Here is a 25,842-nt window from a genome sequence, read left to right as displayed (position 1 = left end):
TAACTCACTGTGTGTATCTGGGTGTGTGCAGGAGAAGCAGAATGAAGCTCGGTATCTGCGGGACCACAAAGAGGAGCTCATAGAGGAACTTGCCACAGCTATTGTACAAAAAGTATGTTTAGAAGAAAGCACTGTATTTTTGTCATGTTTACTTTTCTCCTTCTATATGGACGCATTGTTAGGTACAGTTAATTTTATTCAAATGTGAATGCATGGACATTTATGTATGTAATACATCAAGACAGAGCTCACCTGCCTTATTATAATGTCAAATTAAAGCATTTTCCCCAGGAAGACAGCAAATTAAAGGTCATTTTGAAACCAAGATTACAACACTGTTTGAGAAAAGGCATACATCCTTTGAAAATTACACATTACTTTGTCTGCAAACCAGTATTTCAAAATTCAAGGAAACTTAATGAAACTTAATTTTTGTTATATTTTTTATTCGCAGCACAGTAAGTAAGTGGAGTTTGCCAGTCATGTAGGTCATGTAATTGCTTTTCAGTTTTAATTAACATTTGTTGGCCACCAGGTCTTTGAAAGTACTTTAAGGTTGTTGGCACATAATATCACATGAAAATTCATAAGGAATCTGAATTATTGCTTTCAGAGTTTGATTATAATAAATTATTCATGGCTAAACACACTGTAAAATGCTGTTACGGGAATGTATTTTCATTTTCAAATTTGCATTTAATATTTAAATTTATTATGAATATAAAGCTTGATATATGGTTACATATTTCATACCTCTCTCATTTTTGTCTTCTTTCACTTTCTTCTTGTTTGTGCTCTTTCTTATTAGATTATCCAGAGGAGGAAACGTTCAGAGATGCAGACAGACTATGACTTTGTCTGGCCTCAGCCTCAGTACTTGATCCAGCCCAGTGAACTGCCCTCTCCATCACAGCCTCATGCTTCTTCACAAGGACCACAGGATCCTCTTAAGACCTCCAACTCCCTCTGGGTAAGTCTCTGCCAGTACCCTCACTGCTACAATCATCACACAACAAATCTGGCCCCTGCAGAACATCAGAACACAACTGGCCTGACGGTGAGTGTAAACTACAAATCACCAACAGGCAAATGTCTGTGCACTATGTGTTTACCGACAGGTGTACACACTGTACATTCCTTACTTATTTTCACAGAACCTCAGGTAGACTGGTCACTGCCTTAGTGTGTTTGTCAGTTTTGAAAGTTTTGAATGCAGAATGATGCAGAAAATCTCTGACATTTGAGTAGCATCCCAGGGACCCATATGTGCTGCTAAAGTGCTCCAATCTAGCATTGTATTTTCATACCTTTTGGCAGCGAGGCAGCAAAATAAACCCACAGGTGAATGGCTGATGGAACTTTTACTGACTTTACAGTGGATTTTCTCTTTAAGTTGTCAAATACAAAGCATAACATGTGTTGTAAATGTTATTTGAAGCAAGTAATCAATAATCACCTAGCATTATTTCACTAAATGCCCCCAGTTCTTAGAGCTGTACAAACAATATGGCAACAACCTGCAGGTTTCATAGACACAATGAGATGCAGTATATAGTACATACAATGACCCAAATATGGGTATTATACACACACCTGCCAGTGGTATGTGAAGTATTAGTCAGCGGGGAAATTTGGAAATTTGTTGTTGTTGTGTTTGAATGAAGCTTCAAAGCTGCACTCCCTGGGCCTCTCCATTCTGTTTCCCACTGTTTTACCCAGAGAAGATCAAAGTCTTGTGAAATGAATGGGATTCTCATCAATTGCTCAGTTCACCATGGGATGAGGGCTCTTTTTTATCAGTTCACTGCAAACACACTCAATGAGACACAAAGCATGCAAATGCATAATGAAATCTGTACTGCTTTAACATTGCTCTAACTGTAATGTTGCATCCTTCACATTATAACAGTTTTTAGTTTTTCTCTATTCTCCTGTGCCCCACTAGACAGATCAGTCGCTACTTGAAAATACATGTTCACACATAAGTGCTTTTATTTGGATGTTAAATCAAGAACTGCTTCATATCCAATGATTCATCCCTAATAAAAGCTTTCTCCTCCAATTCTCAGTGGAGCAGCCTCTAAATCCACATCCATGAGACATGCCAGGTTCTAGGATGGTTTTACATTCATGCAGGATTAGTGCATATCTATTATACAGACCTTCCCAGAAATCTCCATCCATGGTCGAAAATAATTCCTTGTCAATGGGAGGACTGATAAAATGTCAGAAAAAGAATTCTAATCTTTTGTTTGTGGAGATATTTATGGTTCGACATTAAAAATCTCATAAGCTCTTTGTCTCTCATTCACACACACGAAGCAAAATGTATAGAACATCCTATCGGGCTAGTTACTTGGTTGTCTTCTAGCTCCACCTGCTGATGAAAATTATGAATCACAGTGACACTTGTACAGAAGTAAGGAGTAGACTAGCCAATTGTGCAAGTGCTGGCCTTTATATTATGACATTTCTGTCTACTGCTTTATGTGCTAATGGCTACTGTGCCATAGTAAACTTTTTCTGTCTGGAGCTTCTTTGACTTAACATCTGTCTGAAGAACCTGCTCAGACTCAACTTATATTGGTCCATAGTTACAAAGAAGGGAATGTTCAGCTTTAAACATCCAAAGCCACCAAACATCTTCAGTGAAGTCTCTTTGAAACTGACTCTTCAGTCGTCGCAGTAACAATTTCTGTTTGCGTGTGTGTGTGTGTGTGCGCGCGTGCGTGTGTGCGTGCGTGCGTGCGTGTGTGCGTACTTGCAGCGGTCACAGTCAGCATTCTCCCTCACCAGTGACGACTCCCCAGAGAAGGGTCCAGAGGAGGACGGTGCTAGAGCCAGCAGTGGCTTACAAGAGTACGCTTCTCTGAAGAGAGAAGCCAAGACCACATCACTACCTAGTTGGAAGAGTATGGATCGCCTGGACAACTCCAGTAAATGTCTCACTCACTAGGCTGAGCAGTCCTCTTTTCTAAGTTTGTGCCACAATATTGGATCAATTAAAGCATTTTCTGCTAATATTTTCGTTGCCTTTCCTTTTTTTTTCCAACTATAAGCATAAAATATGGCAACATGGGATTACACTTAAATGATCTCCAAATTGATCTCCAAGTTGCTCACTGAAGATTACACAACCTTTTAAAGAAATTGCATTAAAAGGTATTTCAGATCATGCCTTATATGTCCATCCATCCCTTCATTCATCCAGTTTCTGACATGGTGACAGTAGGTCTGCAAGGTGGTCCGGACTTTTCTTTTCCCCAGTAACATTTTATATCTTTTACTGGAAGACTCCAAGGTGCTCCCAATCAGGATGACATTTATTGTCTCTCCTGCATGTTCTGGGTCTAGTGGACCTCCTGCCAACTAGACCTACTCTGGAAACCTCCAAGGTAGTGAGGAAACATCCTGGAAAGAGGCCTGAATCACCTCAAATCACTCCTTTCAATACAAAGGAGCATCAGCTCTACTCTTAAGCTCTCTCCAGTCCAAACTATAATCTACTGCTAAAGCTGAGCCCACATGTATGAAACTCTTTGGAATGGCATGTATTTGTAATCTCATTCTTCCAATAACTAGTCCAGTTTGTGACCATGGGTGAGGGTTGCAATGTAGATTTACTCATAGATGCTAAAATTCCTTTGCTTTGGCAACAACTTTCACCCTACTTGGTGGAAGAAATCCCCCAACTGAACAATGGAGTCCACAGGTGGTGTCCTTTCCCAGACCACTCTAAGAGTCTCCAAGAAGGTGATTTAGGTTGTACTTCTGCACCACCTGTTGCACCCCTGGCTCATTCCCCATGCAGAGGTAGCAGGGATGCCTCTCAGATCCCAAACCTTACCTGCTGGGTAGCACACCTTTATGACAGCAGTCGTTTATTTCTCTCTTTGGATATCTTTTTGATGAAAGCTAATGTCCATCTAAGAGTCCGTCTTAAAATTATAATAAAAACATTTCAAAAACAGTAGGACTTAGCATTATAGGCCTGCAGAATAGAATAGCTGTCAAAGTAGAAATGTACACAAATTATTCCTGCAATTTTGTAATGATTAACAAAATTATTTTTTTCATCATAATGTATCACACTCTGAAAACCACATAGCTATTTAAAGAAATACAGATGGTAAAAGAGTTATTTGTAAACTTCTTGCTCTCTGTATTTCATCTAGGTGCATCCTCGGTTCTCCAGAGCCCAGACGGTAACTGGATTGCCCTGCATAGTTCTCAGCTGTCTCGGCCCAGCCTGCTAACCAAAAGGAAAAGCTTGGTGTTCAGTGTGTTGGAAAAGGAGTCAGGTGTTGTCTCCGCATATGATGAAATGGGATCTGACTCTGACGAGGATGATGAAGGTGGCTGGGGTGCAGCATTGCGACAGTTCCACCGCAAGCTTTCAGATGAGACTTACTACACAGACTCACAGCATGACCCAGAGTGGACGTATACCCAGCATCTTCCCGTTACCTCACCATCCTCCGGCCAGTACACCAACACTGAGACTCTCAACTCAGACTCTGAGGCCTCTTATATGCTGTCGGCATGTTATCGTAAACCACCTCACAACCCATTGAGGAAAAAAGGAGCAACAGACACACATCTGCACCCTCAGCACCAGCCGCTTTACCACCAACACCTTCCCCAAAATGTGTCTCCATATTCTCTCCACTCTGAGGCACTGGATGTAAACTTTAACCCTAAGGTGATTTGTTTTTAAATTAGAATTTCTAGAATTTTTTGCGCAAGAATTTCCAATGTAAATATTGTCTTTTAGTTTATTGCTTTACGAAAAGATGTGCCAACACATCAAAGTAAAAATACCTCACTAAAAGTATAATTCCTGTGGTAAAATCAGAAAGTATTATTAGCAGATATGCCTAAATAATATTCATTCAGCATAACATTTTCATAGATCATCTTTGAGCCACAAATAATTATTTAAATGAAACCTTGAAAGAAATTTAGAGCTAACGAGGCATCTGAAACATGATGAGGAACCCAAAGTAGACCCTTCTAATCTGAAAATATCTAGCGACTAATAACTATAACTTTCAAATAAATGTGAAGGAGTGCCAAAATAAGATAATTCCCCCACATGAATGTAGTATATGTATGTCCTAGGTGATGGGAGATAGCAGCGAGGCTGAGGAGAGGCCCACTGACCCCATCAGAAGATCACGACGACGCAGGAAAAGCAAGAGAGAGTCGGCAACAGAGCAGAGCAGGCTTATAGACCAGAGTCACGCACGGTCCATCTACCCCTTAATACAAGTAAATATATTTGATTATTAATGGTATCTCACCTGAAATTTCCTCTGTGCCAGTGAAAACATTTTCTATAGGTGGTTGTAAAATATTGTTTCACCACTAGGAGGCAGAAAGCTATAGTTAATTGCCTTAATACAGTTTATCTTATTCCCCTAATATCTTCAGCAACTCTGTATATTTATTTTTACCTTTAAAATGTATGTTTTATTAATATTTATGATAATATTTCATGTATATATTCTTGCGCCTTTCCATTCAAGGAGGACAGTGGTTTTCTACTCAACGCACTTCGGAAGAGAGGTTTAAGTGAGGAACTGCAAGTACCTGAGACTATGCCAGTGGCCACAGCTACAACAGACACCTTCGAAATAGATGCCATTACACCAAAACCAGAACACTTGGACACAGGGGCCCCAAATTTACCAGCCCTGAGTCCCCCCCAGTCCTGCTCTCTTGCTTCAGAAACCCATTGTTTGCCCAGCAGCTCAAGGCAAACCTTTGCTATGGAAGAAGAAATGCAATCCAGATTCAGCCAGCTGGTCAATTGTGCCAACAGCAAAGACAGCAGCTCATCTGACGAGGAATGCACAAAGTGGCCTGCAGACAAACAGATAGATAAAGAAAGTGACAGACAGAAAGAAAGGTCAAGGACAAAAGACTCAGAAAGAGAAAGGCAGAGGGCAAGTGAAACAGTGGAACATGTGGATGGACAAGAGATTAAAAAATATGAGCGACTAATAAAGAGTCCTTCAGTGAGAGAAGAAGGAAGAGTTAAGGACAGGAAATTTGTGAAAGGGGTTGAAAATTCTGAAGACAAGGTAGACAACCAAGAAAAAAAGAGAGGAGACAAAAAAAGGCAAAGCAGACAAAGTAAGAGACAACATAAAAGAGATATGGAGAAAGAAGCAGGTGCAAGGAGTGGATCCAGTACTAGTTCACCTGCTGTTTCACCTTCTTACCAGGAGAGAGCGCTGCCACACAACCAGGTAAGGAGAATTCAAAGTAAGTAAATTTTGCACTTATCTGCTTTACTCTTTATTTGTTCTTCGTGTGTATCAATGATTTATGTTTTTTATAATCACTAAAAAGTTATTATGAGGTCTATTCATTAAGCATTGTATCCATAGCAATGCAACTGTGTCCCTTCTTTAGCTTTGGATTCTTACTAAAACGTTCTTGCAGCAGGCTTTTTCAAAATGTCTTAAGAGGAATCTTAAGTATGGATTTTTTTTTCCATTAAGGGTAATTCATAGGGATAAGATGAAATCCTTTGTGAATACAGCCCTTGATTTGTATCCACATCTCTTACCCTACTTTCATCTCTGCCCTGCTGGGGCTGTAATATTTGCCTGTCTGCCTTTTGATACATTTCTTTTTCCTTTTTCTCATTTCTTGTATTTTCTGGCATCTTATGTGCTTCACCTTTTGTTTTTTTGTTTTTTTTGCTGGGGTATTTCTGTGTGTGTATGCGCGCACACATGCATGTGCAAGTTTGTCAGGAGGGACAGAATGATTTGGAGAAACTGCAGAGGCTTCAGTTTCTACCCTCCTTTTTAAGACTGGTGAGACGTCAGCTAGAAAGCAAAGGAAATAATGTGTACAGGAGGACATGCTTGAGAATATATGTCTTTAATTAAACCCCCACCTCACTTCATTGCACACATATATATGTTGTATGCATGCAAGCATATATTAAACTTCTTACACATACTTTGACAACACACACTTTCTTACTTAATTCATAGTAATTCCTTTATGTCTCATATAAATGCAGAGGCTTGCTGATGCATAATTCATAATGGTTGTATACGTGTGTTTGAAATGTTACCCACGCTGGTGGTAAATTTAACGGTATTGATTTTATTATCAGTAATCTTTAATAATAGTGGTAACACATTTTCTGGGTCCCGTAAAATATCTCACAATGTTATTCCTTTTATTCACAGCTTTGCAAACTCCTCAAGAATATATATGTGTTATATAAGAACTAGTTTGGTGTAAACATAATAAACATTAGTGTTGTTTTTGTCAAAAAAACACAATAGAACTGAAATATATCCTACAAAACAGGAGAAGGACATAAGGAGTCCAAAGTTAAACTGTTAAATAGTGCATAATAATATAGGGTGGTCTAATGATAGACATAGCATCCAAAGTAGATGATTACTGGTTTTCTTTGCACATGAGCAGATGCATAACCAGAGATTAGTCAGAGTGTTACATGACAATTTCATTTTTGAATGTCATGTTTAATTTTAATAGGAAGATCCAGGAGCAGCAGGAGAGGCAGGTGGAGCCACAGGATCAAAGGTATGTTCCCATTCAGTGCCCTCCGTTCTGGAGGCATTTGGTGGCTCAACATCTTAATGAGAAAATGTATGCCTTTTTTAAGTTGTCATGTTTTTGTATGTGCTGTTGCATTGGCATATATAAGCTTCCATCTCTACAGTTGTCAGTATGTTGTTATGGGCTTCACCTCGGTAAGAACTTCTCACCCTATGGAGCTTGAATTCTCCATGTCAGGTGCTGTAAAAGATGCACAACAGGAAAACTTTGGTTTTGAGTCAGATTATTCAGCTCTGCCTGTGTCCATTGACCACTTTGTCAATGGACTGCTCACTGCTAGGCACACCATATGGCTTGTGTGGAGGAACTGGAGGAGCTGGAACCCTCTAAATACTAAGAAGCAGCAACAGCACCACCGACAGCAGCACAGCTAGCCACCAACCATGCTCACTATTTTGATGTAAATGACAGAAGAGTTTTGACAGAAGAAGTGACAGAAAATGAGAATGCAAAGAGTTGAACTGAATGAACTTTCTCTTTCTCTACGAATGAAGTGCTGAGAGGTGTAGCCCCACCATCAGTGAGACATACATACAGGCCATCGGCAGCTTATTTGACATCTTTACACAACCAAGGGTTATCAGGACCCAGTGTGCTCCCATTCCCTTTAGGACTCTGCAGATTCTCTACAACCCTTTTGGAAACAATCTGTCAAGCACTGATTTCTAAATTCAGCAATAAATGATAGCACAGGGTCTTTACACTGTGTGAAAATAAGGCTTTCTTGTTTTTAGCTTCAGCCTACTGTAGTCCTACTTATATAAGAAACATTTAAAAAATGCTTCTTTTTTTTAGTTTTCAGATAAGAATGATTGTGTGATCCCCAAACATGTTAGCAGTTAAAAGCTGCACTTATAGCTTTTCTGGATTGTTTCATCATCCAACCAATATTTAAGCCCGATTTAAGTCCAATTATAAATTTTAAAACTGGTATCATCGCATGGTAAATTCACTCCAGTTATCAACATATGTGTATGAGGGCCATAACCCATATAAATTGAGATTGAGAAACATGTACCTGTATGAGTGTTACATTTGAGTCATGTCAGTCAATGTTGATCATTAACCAGGCTCATTGTAAGGGCTGCTATGAGTAATGTTTTATCTCTTACAGAGTGTAGGACACATGTGCTGTATGGTCTATTTTGTTGGTTTTCAGAGCTCCCTTTGAAACCCTCCAGGACAGCTCAGTTTGAAATCAATAGGGGAAAACGTGACAGTAAGTTAGGAGAAAAGAGCTACAATAAATGTAGAATCAATTAAGCACCAACGAAGAGGAGATGCTGTAAGGTGATAAAACAGTTGGAGATCTTTATTCAGGTCTGGAAGGTTTCATCAACAAGGAATGTGCATCAGTAAGCTCAAAGGACAAATTACCAAACTTCATCCCTTATAGCTCGAGAAAAACAACTCCAGGTGTTGGGGTCAGCTATAGAAAACTCTTACTAAATCTGAAAATAACACAACCCACTACAGCATCACACTCTCTGTGGTCCTATAAAGAACACACTTTAACCAAGAGGAAATAAAGCTGCCATTATTTTAATTCATTATCAATAGCTATGTGTGATAATTACTGTTGATTCATTTAGTGATCATTTTAACTATGAAGCTCTGGAGCTTAATGATACATCTGTAACTGAAATGGTAAAAACTCAAGTAGAAAACTCTGTTAGGAAACACCTAGCTGTCACAGTTTATCATTTTTAGGAAAAGAGAACACAGGAAAGCTGAGAGAAAATGGAGAAAAACAATCTCCAAATTCATTATGATCATCATTTATGACCCTTATAGAGGTTTCACTTTTCCAATTCTAAAATAAATAAGGTCAGACAAGATAAGACACCAGAACAATATTTGCTAATACTTTTAAAAAAACAAACAAAAAAACTCCTCTTTGGTTTAGTGTTAAGCCTAATACTGTAAACCCTAGTTTGAGTCTATCCAGCAGAGGGATTATAAATTGTCTGTGACCATTTCCTGCTTGCTTCTTGTCCAAAAAGCTATGAAGAGATTCATGAATATACTAAAATAATAAATACTTCAATAATGAACTATTGTAATATATAGTGTAACTATTATTAAATCACAGTTTATTATTGCAGAGAATAGTTGTTTAAAGACATTTTTCCACTTTTTTGGGTTGCTTTGCCTCATCCCGATTTTTTTAATGTCTATTGATCGCCATTTAAAACTTTCTAAGCCTATCCTTGCTCTTAACTTTTATTATGAATAACTTTATTACCAACCCATAGCATTTCGCCTAATTTCCATGGGGACTCTTATGTTCCACGCTTATGTTGTGTATTTGTCTTAATATGATATGTAAGTAAATTTTTCTATGTATAGTACGTTTATCTTTCAGTGTCATTAGAAATGAGACATGTATGTGTCATACTGTTTGATGTGCATGGTGATGGACTGGTTGTTTGGAGTGGATGAGAACTTCAAACTCTTAACAAAATCCATTACTTTATTGATCACCCAAAGTCAATATCCCAGAGCATCCAACTCTGCTTCTTAGTGTGTTTAAGGTCACTGAATAGTGTTTAAAAAAGATAAGAGGCTTCATTTTCTGCCTCTCGTCTTTGACACCAAATAGTACTGCTTCTTTACTGTTTTTCCTGTCCCCAAATAATTTTCTTTCAGACTTGCTATTTATCTTGCTGAGGGGGATCAATATGTCTCTGACCGCACTAATCAAAGCTTCAGCCAGTGATTCATTCATTATTGAATTACATGTCTTTCCTTACTACCCTTTCCTTTTCATGTTTTTACCTATTAAGGGAAAAACATCACATTTCTTTACAAAGCATCCTCAACACTGAATTATTATTTGTCACAGCCTAAATTGAATTGAGACACTGACTGGAAGTAAACACGATGACTAACATTTTTTTTATTTGTCTAAGACATTTTGATATGGGAACAAGTCTGCCAACTCATTTGTCCAGTCATTCAAAATTCATTAATTCAGCACGTGAGATTTAGCAGCACTGTTTGTTCACTTTTTTTTTAGAAACCCATGTTCCATGTGGTTCTATCAACACAGATGTTTTTTCATCAGCATAAACAGTATATATGTATTTGCCAATGGATATGCAATCCTGGATATGTTTTACTTTGAAATTGATCCCTGTTTGAAAATTAATAACTAACTGATTTTTTAATTTTTTACCTTAATACCATAACTGCTATCCTCAACATAATCCTCATAACTGAAACAGAGTGTATAGTAATAATAGATATTCTGTCAATTACATCAGTCACTCCTCTGTATGTGTTATGAACCCTTCTGTTTCTTTTGTTCTCCACCCTTACTGCATTTCATCTCCAGCTCTTTATTCAGCATCTGCTGATGGCTCTTTCTATGTGCATGTGTGCATGTTCATCAAACAACATCATTCATCAAAATAAGAGCATTAAAGCCGCATTAGGTTTATCTGCCTCAATTCATTTTCAAATGGAAATAGATTTGTTTTCTTTCTACTAATTCTATAATGTCACAAATGATCATTTATAATTACATTTTGTTACATGTCTTGATAATTATTTTATGTGTCATGGCCTTGTTTTGTGCTAATCTGAAAAGCACACTGTGTTCCTCTGTTGCACTTTTGCGTCCTCTGTTTCCTCTGTTGCATTTGAGCAAACTTACAATGTGTTACTGTGGTAAAAATGCACCATAACTGTTTCTGAGCTTTTTAATCTTTGTCCATTTGTTTTTTTTTCTATTTTCATTATAAACCTTTTCATTTAAACATATTTTCTTACATTTAATTTTGCCTTATTTCAATCTGTTTTCTATTGCATGATGATTTTTATGTAGCTTTATTGTTTGTTTGCCTGTGTAAAGCATTTTGAACTGCCTCAATGGTTAAAATGCATCCTACAAATAAAGCTGCTTTTTGTTCTTTTCTTACCTATATGCTTCACAGTAGTTCCTAATGCATTCATTTCTTTTCTTCCATTATTTCTTAAAATGTTTATATGTTCATTATTGATTGATTTCACTTTTGGACTATTTTTTTCCATTCAGTCTTTGAGGATGTATCATGTCAATTACTGAAGCCATACTATGGATGTATCTGTTCTTTAAATGAAGCAGAAGAACTCGGCAGCCTCTCTCTGCAGCATCACTACAGAGGTGCTTAAAGTTTTGAATGCTACTGAAGAGCTGATTGGTGAGGCAGGAGGTGAGAGCTACACGCTTCCTGAATCCATGAGTGTTTCTCCCATGTCCAGCAGCTCAGAGACCCGCAGGCTGGACCAGAGACTGACCAAGATGGAGGAGAATGTAAGCTAGAAAGCTGCTGCAGTCTAATATGCTCACAATTGATTTCCTGTGCACAGTAATAGGATGGGGTACATCCATTCTAATAGAAATTAAAAGCCAAGCTTTTCTTCTCCATGCAGGTGTACCTGGCTGCTGGGGCTGTGTACAGTCTTGAGGGGGCACTAGGGGACCTGGAGCAGTGTGCCCGCAGTATTAGCAGTGGAACCACAGACACGGAGCTGGCCTTCCTGGAAGACCAGGTGGCCAATGCAGCTGCTCAGGTCCAGCAGTCTGAAGTGCAGGTACTGCAGGAGCTCTTCTTAAAAAAAACATAAATAAATAAAAATACACAAATAAAACATATTAGTTGGTTTTACATCACAAAATAGGCCATGTTTTTTTTTTTTTACTTTAATCTGACTTTTTATTAACCTCAGTTATGAATTTTACTAGTAAAATGTGGGTATTGTTGGACGAAGAACAAAACTAGAGTGGGCCTCTGAAGGCATGATAAGTGGCATAGCCAGTGGTGAAAATAATTCTCTTAAACACATTTTGCAATGTAATTTGGACAAATCGTCAGTGCTGTAATCTGGGGTCACTGGGTTTTGGAACACCCTTGCCCAAACAAAGGATAAGGACTGATCAGGCCCTGGCTTGTTTCAAATCTTTTGTTTATACCTCAAATTGCTCCTCCCGATCTACAGCCATCAAAAGGTCTTTTAAACTATTGTCAGTGACAGATCTCCCAAATGTGTAACAGAGCACCACCGCAGGTCCTTCCTTCCTGCTGCTGTGAAAAGTGTACAACCAGCACTGCTCCCAGTAGACCCCCAGCTGACCTCATCTCCTCTCGACTGTAAAAATCCTGTAAATATACAATATGCCAGAGGGCAAAATTCAAAATGTACACTTTATATGTATATATAAATACCATGTTTTTTTATGTGTTTTTTTTTAAATTGTGTCTTAATTGTGTGAAGATGTAAATTTCCCTACTGTGGGACAAATAAAGGTTCATCTTAGCTTCTTATCTTCTCTTTCTTCTGCCTCTGTCATTTTCCTGCTGGCTCTCCATTTGGTGCCTGTAGTTTCAGCTGCTTCAGCATGTTAGCCTTCAGCTACAGGTCCTGAGCTGTGGCTGGGAGCCCACTTTAGCCCACCAGAAACTGCAACTTCAGATTCTGTCCTGACCTGATTAGTGCAATGGCTAAAGATGCCTCTGTAAATGTTGTCCACTACTGCCCTAGTGCTGTGAACTTGATGCCAGTGTCCTTCAATGTGCATCTTTGGCCAGTCACATGATGTGGTCAAGGGATCCCACTCTCTGGCAGAGTGAGTGGGCTGACCGGTCTTGTCTGTCCTCAAACTACATCACCAAACTAGAATGCTGTGCTGCAGCTTTACCTCAGCCCAGTCAATTGTCTCCACTCGCATCCTTGTTCTAACTCAGTGCCTGCCTGCTCTGAAGACTCATACCATACAAACATACTGCAGACATCAGGGTAGACTTTTTTAGTGGTACTGTGTAAGCTTCCTTTCAAAGCAATCAGCTGATGTCATTGGTAACTTGTAAGGCGGCAGGGGGCAAAGAAGTTGTGGCAGAGTGCTATGTTGGTACTGACTTGAATTTCCCTGATAGTCCAGACTTGTCCACCTGCCTTGTGCAAATGTCCAGCTTGCCACCAGTTTCTTGGATGGACAGTGTATTTGAGAGACCAGTCAAAAATTTTCCCCAGGCTCTTCAGAGGCTGTTCATGTGAGTTGGAGGATAATAGATAACTTTAGGGTGACAATTGCATCAATTCCAGGATGTAGATGTACAGTGGGTACGGAAAGTATTCAGACCCCTTTAAATTTTTCACTCTTTGTGTCATTGCAGCCATTTGCCAAAATCAAAAAAGTTCATTTTATTTCTCATTAATGTACACTCAGCACCCCATCTTGACAGAAAAAAACAGAAATGTAGAAATTTTTGCAAATTTGTTAAAAAAGAAAAACTGAAATATCACATGGTCATAAGTATTCAGACCCTGTGCTCAGTATTGAGTAGAAGCACCCTTTTGAGCTAGTACAGCCATGAGTCTTCTTGGGAATGATGCAACAAGTTTTTCACACCTGGATTTGGGGATCCTCTGCCATTCTTCCTTGCAGATCCTCTCCAGTTCTGTCAGGTTGGATGGTGAACGTTGGTGGACAGCCATTTTCAGGTCTCTCCAGAGATGCTCAATTGGGTTTAGGTCAGGGCTCTGGCTGGGCCAGTCAAGAACAGTCACAGAGTTGTTCCGAAGCCACTCCTTTGTTATTTTAGCTGTGTGCTTAGGATCATTGTCCTGTTGAAAGGTGAACCTTCGGCTCAGTCTGAGGTCCTGAGCACTCTGGAAGAGGTTTTCTTCCAGGATATCTCTGTACTTGGCCGCATTCATCTTTCCTTCAGTTGCAACCAGTCGTCCTGTCCCTGCAGCTGAAAAACACCCCCACAACATGATGCTCCCACCACCATGTTTCACTGTAGGGATTGTATTGGGCAGGTGATGAGCAGTGCCTGGTTTTCTCCACACATACCGCTTAGAATTAACACCAAAAAGTTCAAACTTGGTCTCATCAGACCAGAGAATCTTATTTCTCATAGTCTGGGAGTCCTTCATGTGTTTTTTGGCAAACTCTGTGCGGGCTTTCATGTGTCTTGCACTGAGGAGATGCTTCTGTCAGGCCACTCTGCCATAAAGCCTGACTGGTGGAGGGCTGCAGTGATAGTTGACTTTGTGGAACTTTCTCCCATCTCCCTACTGCATCTCTGGAGCTCAGCCACAGTGATCTTTGGGTTCTTCTTTACCTCTCTCACCAAGGCTCTTCTCCCACGATTGCTCAGTTTGGCTGGACGGCCAGGTCTAGGAAGAGTTCTGGTCGTCCCACACTTTTTCCATTTGAGGATTATGGAGGCCACTGTGCTCTTAGGAACCTTGAGTGCTGCAGAAATTCTTTTGTAACCTTGGCCAGATCTGTGCCTTGCCACAATTCTGTCTCTGAGCTCCTTGGGCAGTTCCTTCGACCTCATGATTCTCATTTGCTCTGACATGCACTGTGAGCTATAAGGTCTTATATAGACAGGTGTGTGCCTTTCCTAATCAAGTCCAATCAGTTTAATTAAACACAGCTGGACTCCAATGAAGGAGCAGAACCATCTCAAGGAGGATCAGAAGAAATGGACAGCATGTGAGTTAAATATGAGTGTCACTGCAAAGGGTCTGAATACTTATGACCATGTGATATTTCAGTTTTTCTTTTTTAATAAATTTGCAAAAATTTCTACATTTCTGTTTTTTTCTGTCAAGATGGGGTGCTGAGTGTACATTAATGAGAAATAAAATGAACTTTTTTGATTTTGGCAAATGGCTCCAATGACACAAAGAGTGAAAAATTTAAAGGGGTCTGAATACTTTCCGTACCCACTGTATCCTCAAGGGCCTCATCACCTGGGCGAAAATGAGTTTAAACCAGGTAGATTCACCCCAAGTGTCGCCCTTCCTTCCACCCCTCCTTTTGTGCCATGCTTGGTACACAGTGTTGAGTGTTTTCCCCACTATTTTTCAGAGATCAAGCAATGTCAACTTGTCCTCTTCTCCTGGCCTCTTGAATTGCTGTTTTATAGTGATTTCAGGTGGTCTTAAATCTCCCAGTGGTTTGGTCCCTCATGATTTAAGGTTATTTTCTGGTCTCTAAACCCCAAATTTTCAGCTGTACTTTTTTGTTAAATAACATTTTGAAGGAAGGGAAGTAGTTTGATGTTGCTGCTACTTTTACTAACTGAGTCCTTGTCTTTTTTTGTCAAGATATCCAACATTGAGGCCAGAATATCAGCTCTGAAAACAGCTGGATTGAACGTGACTGCCTGCAATCGCTTTTCCAAGTACAAGCCAAAGCCTAAGGTTTGTCATTGCTCTAATGACTTTCACACATAGGAACTGACGATTCAGTATACAAAGTGGCACTACAATTTGAATTGTTTTGAATAAAATTTAAGTGAAATTTAATTTGTCCCTATGCTATTTTGGTATCAAATTTGAAATGAAAATTCAATCTGTCAGTCCTCTAATCAAGATCAGTCTCTAAATGAATTCAATAAAGGTCAAGAATACCAGACAATCAGAGTAAACCTATGTCCCTTTAACAGTTACACATTAAATTTTAATGTGTCTGAAATATATAATACAAATACTCTGATTACAGACTCAAACCCTGGACTCATCACGTCATCAAAGGAGGAAGCTTCCAGCACCTCCACTGAAAGGTACCAAACTTTCATTTTTATAAGGCAGATAAAATTACTAAAGAAACACAATGAAAATTGTCTAAGCAATAATGGCAAATATTATCTAAACTGTGAAAGATCTGCTTCCATAACCTAATATCTATTGAAAAGATGTTTTTCAAAATCATTTTTCAATGATGATCTTTTAAAAGAAATCCATAAGAACCCATGGTGGCATACATGTATTACTACAGAAGAAAAATGACGTTTGTATCAACCATTTTAAGAGGTAGATTATTTCTAATTTAATTTATCTCATTTATGACCTAATAAAATAGCAGCTATGAACAAATAATATTTTCAAACCTGATATTCCTTTCTTTTGAAATTAATGGATGGAATAAAACAAATGATCTTTTCAATCTGTTTTATTTGACATAATGATCCACGATGTGTGAGGTATTTACCGCTATATTATTCTGTCCGCCTATTATCTATCAGTCATCACATTAAGCAAGACCACAAACACTGCTTATTAGCCACGTATACACTTTCTTCTGCCAGACGCTGAATTGTTAGTGTAATGACGTGTGTTGACAGATGGAGAGTGAGACAGAGACAGGAGACACTTATTTACCTTCAGTTAACGCCACACATTTTGAGCTTTGTCCTAGAGAATATTGGCCGTTGAATGGATGTAAAAATGAATGCATCTGCTAGAAAGGGACTAAGTAACTGAAAGGCTCCATTAGATGTAAAGCAGCCAAATGAAAACACACATAGTACAGAAGGATGAGGCTGCTTTATCAACCAACAAGTAGTTGGGCCCTTTTCATGTCCTTTTTTGTGGGGCTTTCTTTATTTTCTTTTTGTCTAAGTTTTTTCTTCACCAGCATCCTCACAATAGCTCTGATTCAGGGTTGCTTTTTCAGCACGGCTCTAAAGACAAACAACATGCTGGACAATGAGGCAAAATCAGTGACCAAGATATGTAATCATATCATTGATTACATTGTAGAGTGCCCTTTTTATCAATTCATGATACAGGATGCCCTAAATTTACAAGCAGGAAAACTGTCCTGACAGACTATATATCAGTAAGTGGTATTTTTTGAATGATATGTTATTGAAGATTTTTATTCCCTAGGCAACCAAGCTTGTTGCAGAAGATTGTTTTCAAATGCTATTTTGTTTAATGGTAGAATATTTGCATTTCAGAAAAGCTGGAGCCAGAGCAACAGAAAGTGTTTCGGCCATAGTGACGCTCAGCAGCACAACAAGTCCCTCAGGGTCCCTTTAGAGCCCCTGGGATGGGGGCCCCTCTCATCCAGTGCCTTGACCCAGTGTCCGTATCCAGCTCCAGGCCAAGCAGGGGCCAACACCTGCCCTGTGGGACCCACCAAGCACTCAGACCCTCAGCCAGGCACAGTACCATGTCACACTTCACAGAGGACATGACTGATTCTTTTTCCATTAAATCGTCCAATTCTCCTCACCACCACAAACAAGGATGATTTGACAGTAAGTGTCTGCCTTAAAATCTGCAAGCACTCCTCCTGACCTAAGTCCAAAAAATATGTGTAAAGACAAAGAAAAACTCATATTTCCTTTTTCTATTTGCCGCACAAGATTAAATGTACAATGACAACAAGGAATAATTTGTGAAATGTATGTGATTCAGTGTTCTCAAAAGAGGTTGAGCCATGTTTTATACTGCATTTTCACTCACCAATTGAAATGGCATGACAAATTGTATCATACTATATGGTCCTTCAGAGCTTTTTAGGATGATTGTCCATTTTCACATATGGTAATCCAAATCTAATTGTAAAACCTTTTACATTTTAACCATTTTAAAAAAAGGATGCAAAAAAGTGTTTAAATGTGTAAAGTAGAATTTTGAGATTAAAATATATATTATTCTTGGTGAATTGCCAAAAACAAACTACTTAAAAGAGTAGTCCAACATATAATACTTTCTTGCAGAGAGTTAAATGACAGGATCCACAGTGTTCACATATATTTTTTCTAAATACAAAGAAACTGTTGTTGGTTATATATAGACAATGTTTGGCACTTGATTGGCCAGGTAGTGTACAGTGTGAACAGTGGCATTAGTCTTCTCATGTAACTCCTGGCATGAAAGTGAATACATGTATTTCCCAAATGTCAAACTATGTCTTAAATTAATGCCAACAGTAATGTTTCACTGGGATGCACTCTCCCATTTATTTAGAAAAGAAATTTCTGTTAAGAAAAGATCAGTAGACACACACATACACACAGCACCAGATACACTACAGCCTTAATGTGGAAGCTTTGAGCTTCTGCATTGAAATGAGTTTAGGGTGAATAAGTCCGAATGTCAAACCCACACTGAGCTCAACTTAAATCTCCACAGGTCTGACATTCAGCTTTGGCTGAAAATGATTTCTTTTTTCTTTAAGCCTTTTCTTGTGCAGTATTCTTCAACTGAAAGATCTTCTGTGTAATTTTCTTTATGTTTAGTTCAAACATTGTGGCCTTTAATTTGGACAAAAGGGTATTTTCATATTTTCCCTTTGCTGAGTCATGTCAAAACTTTTGTGTTGCATTCAAAGAATCTTGTAAAAAATTTTTACATAATGACATTTGATGGGCTATTCAACAAAATGCCATGAAACCATGATTTTGTTACAAGCAATTTATTTTTGTACTTATTGAACATTTTTATGCAGTACCACAGAAATGAGTACTATTGCAAATTAATGGCTTTATTCTCTCCTCAAAGGAGGCCTCCTCAGTCAGTCCTATCAGACTTTCTCATGTGTGATGACTCAAAGTGCTTTCATTTTATGCATTTACCATTTGATATTTTGCCAGTAATGACGATGGTAAATGCTACTGAAACACAGGTGACAATGGGCATTTTTGGAGTACTTATGCTCCTTAAACACTGAATTTGAGAATATTGCCTTTCATTTGTTGACTCCTTTTACCATTTACGTTATTAGAATATCTGTTAGCCATGTGCATAGTTTTTTATGTCAAAATTTTTACATTTGCTTCAGCTGAAGAGTAGGGTTTGATTTCCTGATGAACTTCTTGAACTGAAAAGTGTGATCATCTTCAGTGAACGCTCTGCCCCTTCTATTTCATCTCAGTCTTTCACGTCTCTGGTTTTGCACAGTGATCCTGTAGTTTGTCAGTCTTGTTCTGCAGAGGTATCGATGTATAAAAGCATGTTTCTGGTTGTATCAATTTGATGTAAATGAGAAGCACAGCCACACGGGTCCAATCGTAAGTATCCTGTATTTTTCTAATTTAAAAATTATATCTCATGTTAATATGTGTATATGTGTGAAAAGATGGATATGATATAGAACTATGTATGTATTGCCTATTGTAGTTGACTAGTCTTTCAGTGTTGTGTGCAAGGGACTGTGTATAGTTGTCATGAGTCGTGAGGCTGGATTCATACAGTATCTATAAATTGCTACTGTAACTGTCACAGAAATGATCAAATGCAGGCAAAACTAAACACAATATTACTTTTGTTCCTGTTTAAATCCAGTGTGAAGGATGATGAAGAGGGTCACTGTGCATAGCTCAACAGGCGACCTTTTATGTGCAATTGTTTGTTGCGATCCCTATAAAATGTTGGATAAAATATTAACAAGCAAAAAATGCAGATTCTATATGTGCCACAGTACTCTGAAAAAATGTATTGAGAAATAAAATTTGCAGATTTAATGCTCTGTCTTATAAAAGAAATGTTTGTTGAGCATAAGCAAGTACAAGAAGATGAGCACATCTAGTTATATCATACTTATTTATTAATCAATATAGAATACAACTTTTATGTACAGATACATGTGGGGAGGCATTTCATGGAGGATCCTATTAACCAAAGCCTCATAACAGACACTAGAGAGAAATACAGTTAAAAGCTAGAGTGAAACAGTAAATAACCATAAAATAAAAAAAATGAAGACACTCAGATGCTGTCATGGTAACCAATCCCCGTCCTCCCCATCCAGCACTTTCCCGAGGTTCTCCTTGTTTCTGAGGTTGTTGAGGAGGAGCTCCAACATCCTGACAACAGGCTGCATCCCCCCACTGCCCAGAGCCTCCACACTGCTGTGCCTCTTCCCAAAACGGCCGATGGGTCTCACCCCACGCCCCACATACCAGAATGGGTCTATCTCTGGACCTGGACATCGTACAAGAACATTACTGTCATGTTTCAAAGCATGTGTTGAAAATTAACAACTATGTCTGATGAGAAAATCCACATCTAGGAAAATGCTGTTACACACTCAAATGCACTGCTGAAAACAAGAAGCTCAACAAGGAGTTAGTAGATCTATCAAAACATCAGTGGATACTCTTGCACTGCAAAAATGAAAAAAAAAAGACGACATTTTAAAAAACATAAAGTGATAGTGTAATGTTTTGGCAAATACTTTCAGTTTTAGAATCTCACAGTATAGATTATTGTCTGAGTTGGCTTGAGACTTCAGGAACTTTATATGGCAAAATGATTTATTGGGATTGATCATCCATTCATTAATTTAAAAGAGAATGAGAAACCCAAAACTATATTGTCACATATCCTGTGCATTACAGTACAGTTACAGAATAGTAGCTTATAGTAAAACATTCACTCTTCAACCTTTATGTAGTGTAAGGTAAATCATTAAAATTATATGCATGTATACATTTAAATATTGCTTCAGTGTGTTATAGCCCTTTTTAATGACATTGAATACATCCGTAGCCAAATATTTCTTGTGTCCAGCTTAAAATCAATGGGAGTAAATGTCCTTATTATAAGCTGTAAAGCATTATAGAGCATTCATCTTTAAAATCTTTTGTATTTGCAGATGCAGTAACTAGTCCTTTAACTTGAGGAGGTTAGGACTACAAATCTAGCAGCAAAGTTCAATAGTAAAAACAAGAAAATAGGCTATTTCAGTTTAAACGCCACGATTGCTCCCTGTGTAAATTACACGGTAATGCTAATGGAAAATCGAGATGTTGGAAGCTCAGTGTCAACTGGGAGCGACAGACAATAAACATATGGAAAGGTCTTTCCATCGTCGTGCTCCATCTCATCATCTACTTGTCAACATTTCCTAAATTCCTAGAAAAGCGGTAGGCTAAAAGGAGAAAAAAACACACAATAACAAAGTCTTACTTCTGTTGTCCACATTGTGAACAATATGAAAGTCGTGCTCCACCGTTGTGCTGTGAGCGCTGATGAATCTGGATGAGAGGAGGAGCAGGAGCGCCAAGGCTGCGGGCAGCCAGCGACTTGTCAGGACGCAGTGCCGGACATCAGCCGCTCTCCCAGGCAGCATGCTGCGGAGTCGCTCAAGGCACTAAAGGGGACGGAGGGACGCTGGTGAGCAATATACCACACACTGTTAGAGGACTGGCAAGAAAAATACTGAAACTGACACAAGTAGAAGGCAAAAATATTTTAGTTATAGCCTAAAGGTTATTTAAGGCCAACTTCAGCTTGGAATACAACACTTCTTGATGTGAACATGGTAAAACATTATTTATAAGAGAGAAAACAATAAAGCAGGGTTTAACTTTCAGCAAAAGATCATGCATGACTGTAACATAAAGCTTACCAAGTTTAAAAATCTATTTAATTATCTATCACTTTAAACAGTCAGTTTCTCAGCTTCTTACCCTGAACTTTGGGAACAGGTTGAGGTCAGCTGGCAGAGGTCTGAAGTCCTTACTGCCGAGCAGGTGTGATCCACCTTATATAACCATGCTGCTCAAGAAGTTTCTGGATGATGAATCAAGGACGTCAGTCACACACAGTGATCCCAGACTAAGGATGCATCATCCTCCTCTCCTACATCCCTCCTCCCACTCTTTAAGCCCCCTGATCTCCGAGAAAGGAGGTCTTGTTTTGGAATTTACCTGATGTCTGTCACGTAGCAGAGCAGTCCATCAAGAAGTCAGTGACAGGTGGACAACCTTAAATTAGTGAACATGTGGAGACCCACCACCTCACCTAAGTCTGGGGGACAGTGACCCGGAATTGTGGTGGGCGTTTTTGACGACACTTCCATCAATCACCGTGATTACAAGGGACAAGGCAGGACACAATATGCCATTGAAAACCCCATGCTTTAACAGACTGACTTGTCAGACTGAACAGACTGAAACTTTTTAAAATAATAATCAGCTTTAAATACCAAGATCCAACAGCCAACAAGTTCACAGTATAGGTAATAAAAGTGATACTGAAGATCAGAGCTTAGAGTTGCAGCTGGAAAGCTATACGTTCAGTCATTATCAGCAAAACAACAACATTACCATGACTCTGCAAAAACTGACAGCTTTAATTGCTGTTACAGAGAGATGGGAGCGTTTATTCACAGGAGGAAATTATTTTCAGTGTAATGTAGGCTTCATCCCTAAAACAGTGAGTGTAAAGGTCGAAATAATGCTCAGAATTTAACCATGCAGTCTAAAATGAAGATATGCATAACATACAAGAATTGAAGTGTAAACTCATTCTATTTTGTCCAAATTTTGATAATTACTAACACTTTATAAAAGGATTACAAATCACATAATTAATCTTTAATTAGTGGACAACTCAAGATAATTTAATGTGTGAATTTCTGCAGGATGTATCATGGTTTTTCCTGTTACTCACCATTAACAAATGATCAGGTGACTATGGCTGTGGTGCAGAGATGCACACAGACAAAGGTAGAGACCATCCTGAAATACACTGACCATCCCCTTCATAACATCCTGATGGAGCAGAGAAGCAGCTGCAGTGGACGACTATTGTTCACTGATGAATGATACACTCATATGCCACTGCCGTGGGTTATGAGATAAAGTATTCATCCCTGAAGGGAAATTCAGGTGGTCTTGTAGTTAAGTAAGTCAGTAGTGAGAGTAGTCAACAGTCATCTGCCATTGGCTAAAGTGTTGTAGACCCCGACTACTCTCACTACTGACTTACTTGTTAACTAAAAGACTATCTGCATTTCCCTTCAGGGATGAATAAACCTTCTCATTTCATTAGGGAATGTTAATTTACATTTTCTTCTTACATTTATTGGTATGACACCAAATTAACTGTTTTCCAGTTAAACAAATGTTCATTTCAGATCATGTATTTACAGTGGATATAAAAAGTCTACACACCCCTGTTCAAATGCCAGGTTTTCGGGATGTAAAAAAATTACATCAAGATAAATAATTTCACAACTTTTTCCACCTTTCATGTGACCTATAACCTGTACAATGTAATTGAAAAACAAACAGAAATCTTTTAGGAAGGTGAAATAAAAATAAACAACTGAGATAATGTGGTTGCATAAGTGTGCACACCCTTTTATAACTGGGGATGTGGCTGTGTCCAGATTTAACCAATTACATTCAAACTCATGTTAAACTGGAGTCAGCACACACCTGTCACCAATTAAAGTGCCTCTGATCAACCCCAAATAAAGTTCAGCTGTTCTAGTAGGCTTTTTCTGACATTTTTGTAGCCACGTCTTCCAGCACAAGCCATGGTCCGCAGAAAGCTTCCAAAGCATCAGAGGGATCTCATTATTCAAAGATATTGGTCAGGTGAAGGCTACAAAAGAATTTCCAAGGAATTAAAAATACCATGGAACACAGTGAAGACCGTCATCATCAAGTGGAGAAAACATGGCACAACAGTGACATTACCAAGAACAGGACGTCCGTCCAAAGTTGATGATAAGACAAGAAGAAAACTAGTCAGGGAGGCTGCCAAGAGGCCGACAGCAACACTGAAGGAGCTACAGGAATTTCTGGCAAGTACTGGCTGTGTAGTACATGTGACAACAATCTCCCGTCTTCTTCATATGTCTGGTCTATGGGGTAGGGTGGCAAGACGGAAGCCTTATCTTACATAGAAAAACATCCAAGCCTGGCTTAATTTTGCAAAAAGACATCTGAACTCTCCCAAACGCATGTGGGAAAATGTGTTATGGTCTGATGAAACCAAGGTTGAACTTCTTGGACATAATTCCAAATGGTATATTTGGCGCAAAAACAGCACTGCACATCACCAAAATAACACCATACCTACAGTGAAGCATGGTGGTGGCAGCATCATGCTTTGGGGCTGTTTTTCTTCAGTTGGAACTGGGGCCTTGGTCAGGGTGGAGGGAATTATGAACAGTTCCAAATACCAGTCAGTGTTGGCACAAAACCTTCGACCTTCTGTTAGAAAGCTTAAGATGAAGAGGAACTTCATCTTTCAGCATGACAATGATCCAAAGCACACGTCTAAATCAACAAAAGAATGGCTTCACTGGAATAAGATTGAGGCTTTGGAATGGCCCAGCCAGAGTCCAGACCTGAATCCCATCGAACATCTGTGGGGTGATCTGAAGAGGGCTGTGCACAGGAGATGCCCTCGCAATCTGTCAGATTTGGAGCTGTTTTGCAAAGAAGAGTGGGCAAATATTTCCACATCAAGATGTGCCACGCTGATAGGCTCCTACCCAAAAAGACTGAGGGCTGTAATAAAAGCCAAAGGTGCTGCAACAAAGTATTAGTTTAAGGGTGTGCATATTTATGCAACCAGGTTATTTTAAGTTTTTTATTTTATATTTTTCCCCTTTAAAGTTTTCTGTTTGTTTTTCAATTACATTGTACAGGTTATAGGTCACATTAAAGGTGGAAAAAGTTTTGAAATTATTTATCTTGCTGTCATTTTTTTACATCACGAAAATCTGGCATTTGAACAGGGGTGTGTAGACTTTTTATATCCACTGTATATAGAACTTGCATTGAACTCAAAGAGACAGTGTAATATGATTTTTTAATTTGAATTTTTCTATTCAATAGACCCTTGATTAATCCATCCATTATCTATACCTGCTTATTTCTCTTTAGGGTCACAGGGATCTGCTGGAGCCTATCCCAGCTCTCTCTGGGTGAAAGGCAGGGGTACACCCGGGACAGGTCACCAGTCCATCACAGGGCCCCTTGATTTGATTCATCACTGATAAATAAAATAAAATTAAAAAAAACTTAAATCTCCACATTTGATTCAAAAATGAATTTTCATCATAACACACCCTCAACCTCACGTCTAGTGTGAGCCTTTCTACTCAGCTACACAGTAAAATCTTTCATTTATCATGTTATAATATTGTTTAAGTATTTATAAAGAAAAACTTAAAATATTTCAATAACAACAATTTATAACAAAATAAGTAACAAATTGTTTAAAGTTGAATAAATTTATTTCCTTGATATTTTGGTAAATGGGGGCCCTTGGGAATGTGGTATTGACTGAGGAAATCCTGCTTGCAGAATGATTAACAGCTTCACTCGGCTAAGCTTTGTGATCTAAATCATTCTCCTTTCTGGCTACAGCATATTTTGTTAATTGCCTCACAATTCATCACCTACAGAGTGTGGGCCACGACATTTATTACCCATGCTTTGTTTACCCTTTTTTTAAAAAAAAGGTTCAGTGTGGGAGTTAACAGAGAAATTTGCCCATTCAGAACAAGAGGCATTCAGACAACAATTACAATTTTACTAGTTCCTCAAACATAAATGTGTCACATTGGAATTACACAAAAAGGATTTTCTGAGGTTTCACATGATGCAAAGATTTCCAAGGCTTTTAAGCAAAGAAAAGTGCTGTTATTGTAAGCTGTTTTAAAGATATTAGTTTAAAATGTTT

General features: G+C 38.6%; 2 protein-coding genes across 8 annotated transcripts in view; one reads left to right on the top strand and one right to left on the bottom strand.

The window, feature by feature from the left end:
- myripb (myosin VIIA and Rab interacting protein b) overlaps positions 1-17,638 on the top strand; it is an 89,821-nt gene extending 72,183 nt beyond the window's left edge. The window contains exons 6-18 of one of the 3 annotated variants that reach the window (XM_026292471.1): positions 32-112; positions 809-970; positions 1,439-1,441; positions 2,768-2,936; positions 4,176-4,702; positions 5,122-5,271; positions 5,529-6,254; positions 6,768-6,830; positions 11,723-11,911; positions 12,031-12,192; positions 15,724-15,819; positions 16,121-16,181; positions 17,361-17,638. In XM_026292471.1, the coding sequence (XP_026148256.1) occupies positions 32-112; positions 809-970; positions 1,439-1,441; positions 2,768-2,936; positions 4,176-4,702; positions 5,122-5,271; positions 5,529-6,254; positions 6,768-6,830; positions 11,723-11,911; positions 12,031-12,192; positions 15,724-15,819; positions 16,121-16,181; positions 17,361-17,401 (2,430 nt within the window). In that variant the 3' untranslated portion in view covers positions 17,402-17,638. Of the gene's footprint in view, positions 1-31; positions 113-808; positions 971-1,438; positions 1,442-2,767; positions 2,937-4,175; positions 4,703-5,121; positions 5,272-5,528; positions 6,255-6,767; positions 6,831-11,719; positions 11,912-12,030; positions 12,193-15,723; positions 15,820-16,120; positions 16,182-17,360 lie in introns of all 3 variants that reach the window. The other 2 variants (XM_026292472.1, XM_026292470.1) reach the window with 2 other exon arrangements.
- A 2,391-nt stretch (positions 17,639-20,029) lies between these two features.
- Positions 20,030-23,048, bottom strand: prlh2 (prolactin releasing hormone 2). Of its 5 annotated transcripts, none has more exons than XM_026292361.1 (4): positions 22,810-23,048; positions 21,825-21,927; positions 21,322-21,525; positions 20,030-20,334 (listed from the first exon to the last, which is right to left on the bottom strand). In XM_026292361.1, the coding sequence occupies exons 3-4, from the start codon at positions 21,482-21,484 to the stop codon at positions 20,129-20,131; spliced, it is 369 nt and encodes a 122-aa protein (XP_026148146.1). In that variant the 5' UTR covers positions 21,485-21,525; positions 21,825-21,927; positions 22,810-23,048; the 3' UTR covers positions 20,030-20,128. The 5 variants fall into 5 exon arrangements, with proteins under 5 accessions (XP_026148146.1, XP_026148147.1, XP_026148144.1 ...); XM_026292362.1 differs by having other exon boundaries at positions 21,322-21,505; XM_026292359.1 differs by having other exon boundaries at positions 21,825-23,048.
- Positions 23,049-25,842: the final 2,794 nt, after the last annotated feature.

The sequence above is a fragment of the Mastacembelus armatus genome, chromosome 20 (genome assembly GCF_900324485.2).
Source record: "Mastacembelus armatus chromosome 20, fMasArm1.2, whole genome shotgun sequence".
Taxonomy (NCBI): Eukaryota; Metazoa; Chordata; class Actinopteri; order Synbranchiformes; family Mastacembelidae; genus Mastacembelus; species Mastacembelus armatus.
This window is presented reverse-complemented; position numbering and strand designations above follow the sequence as displayed.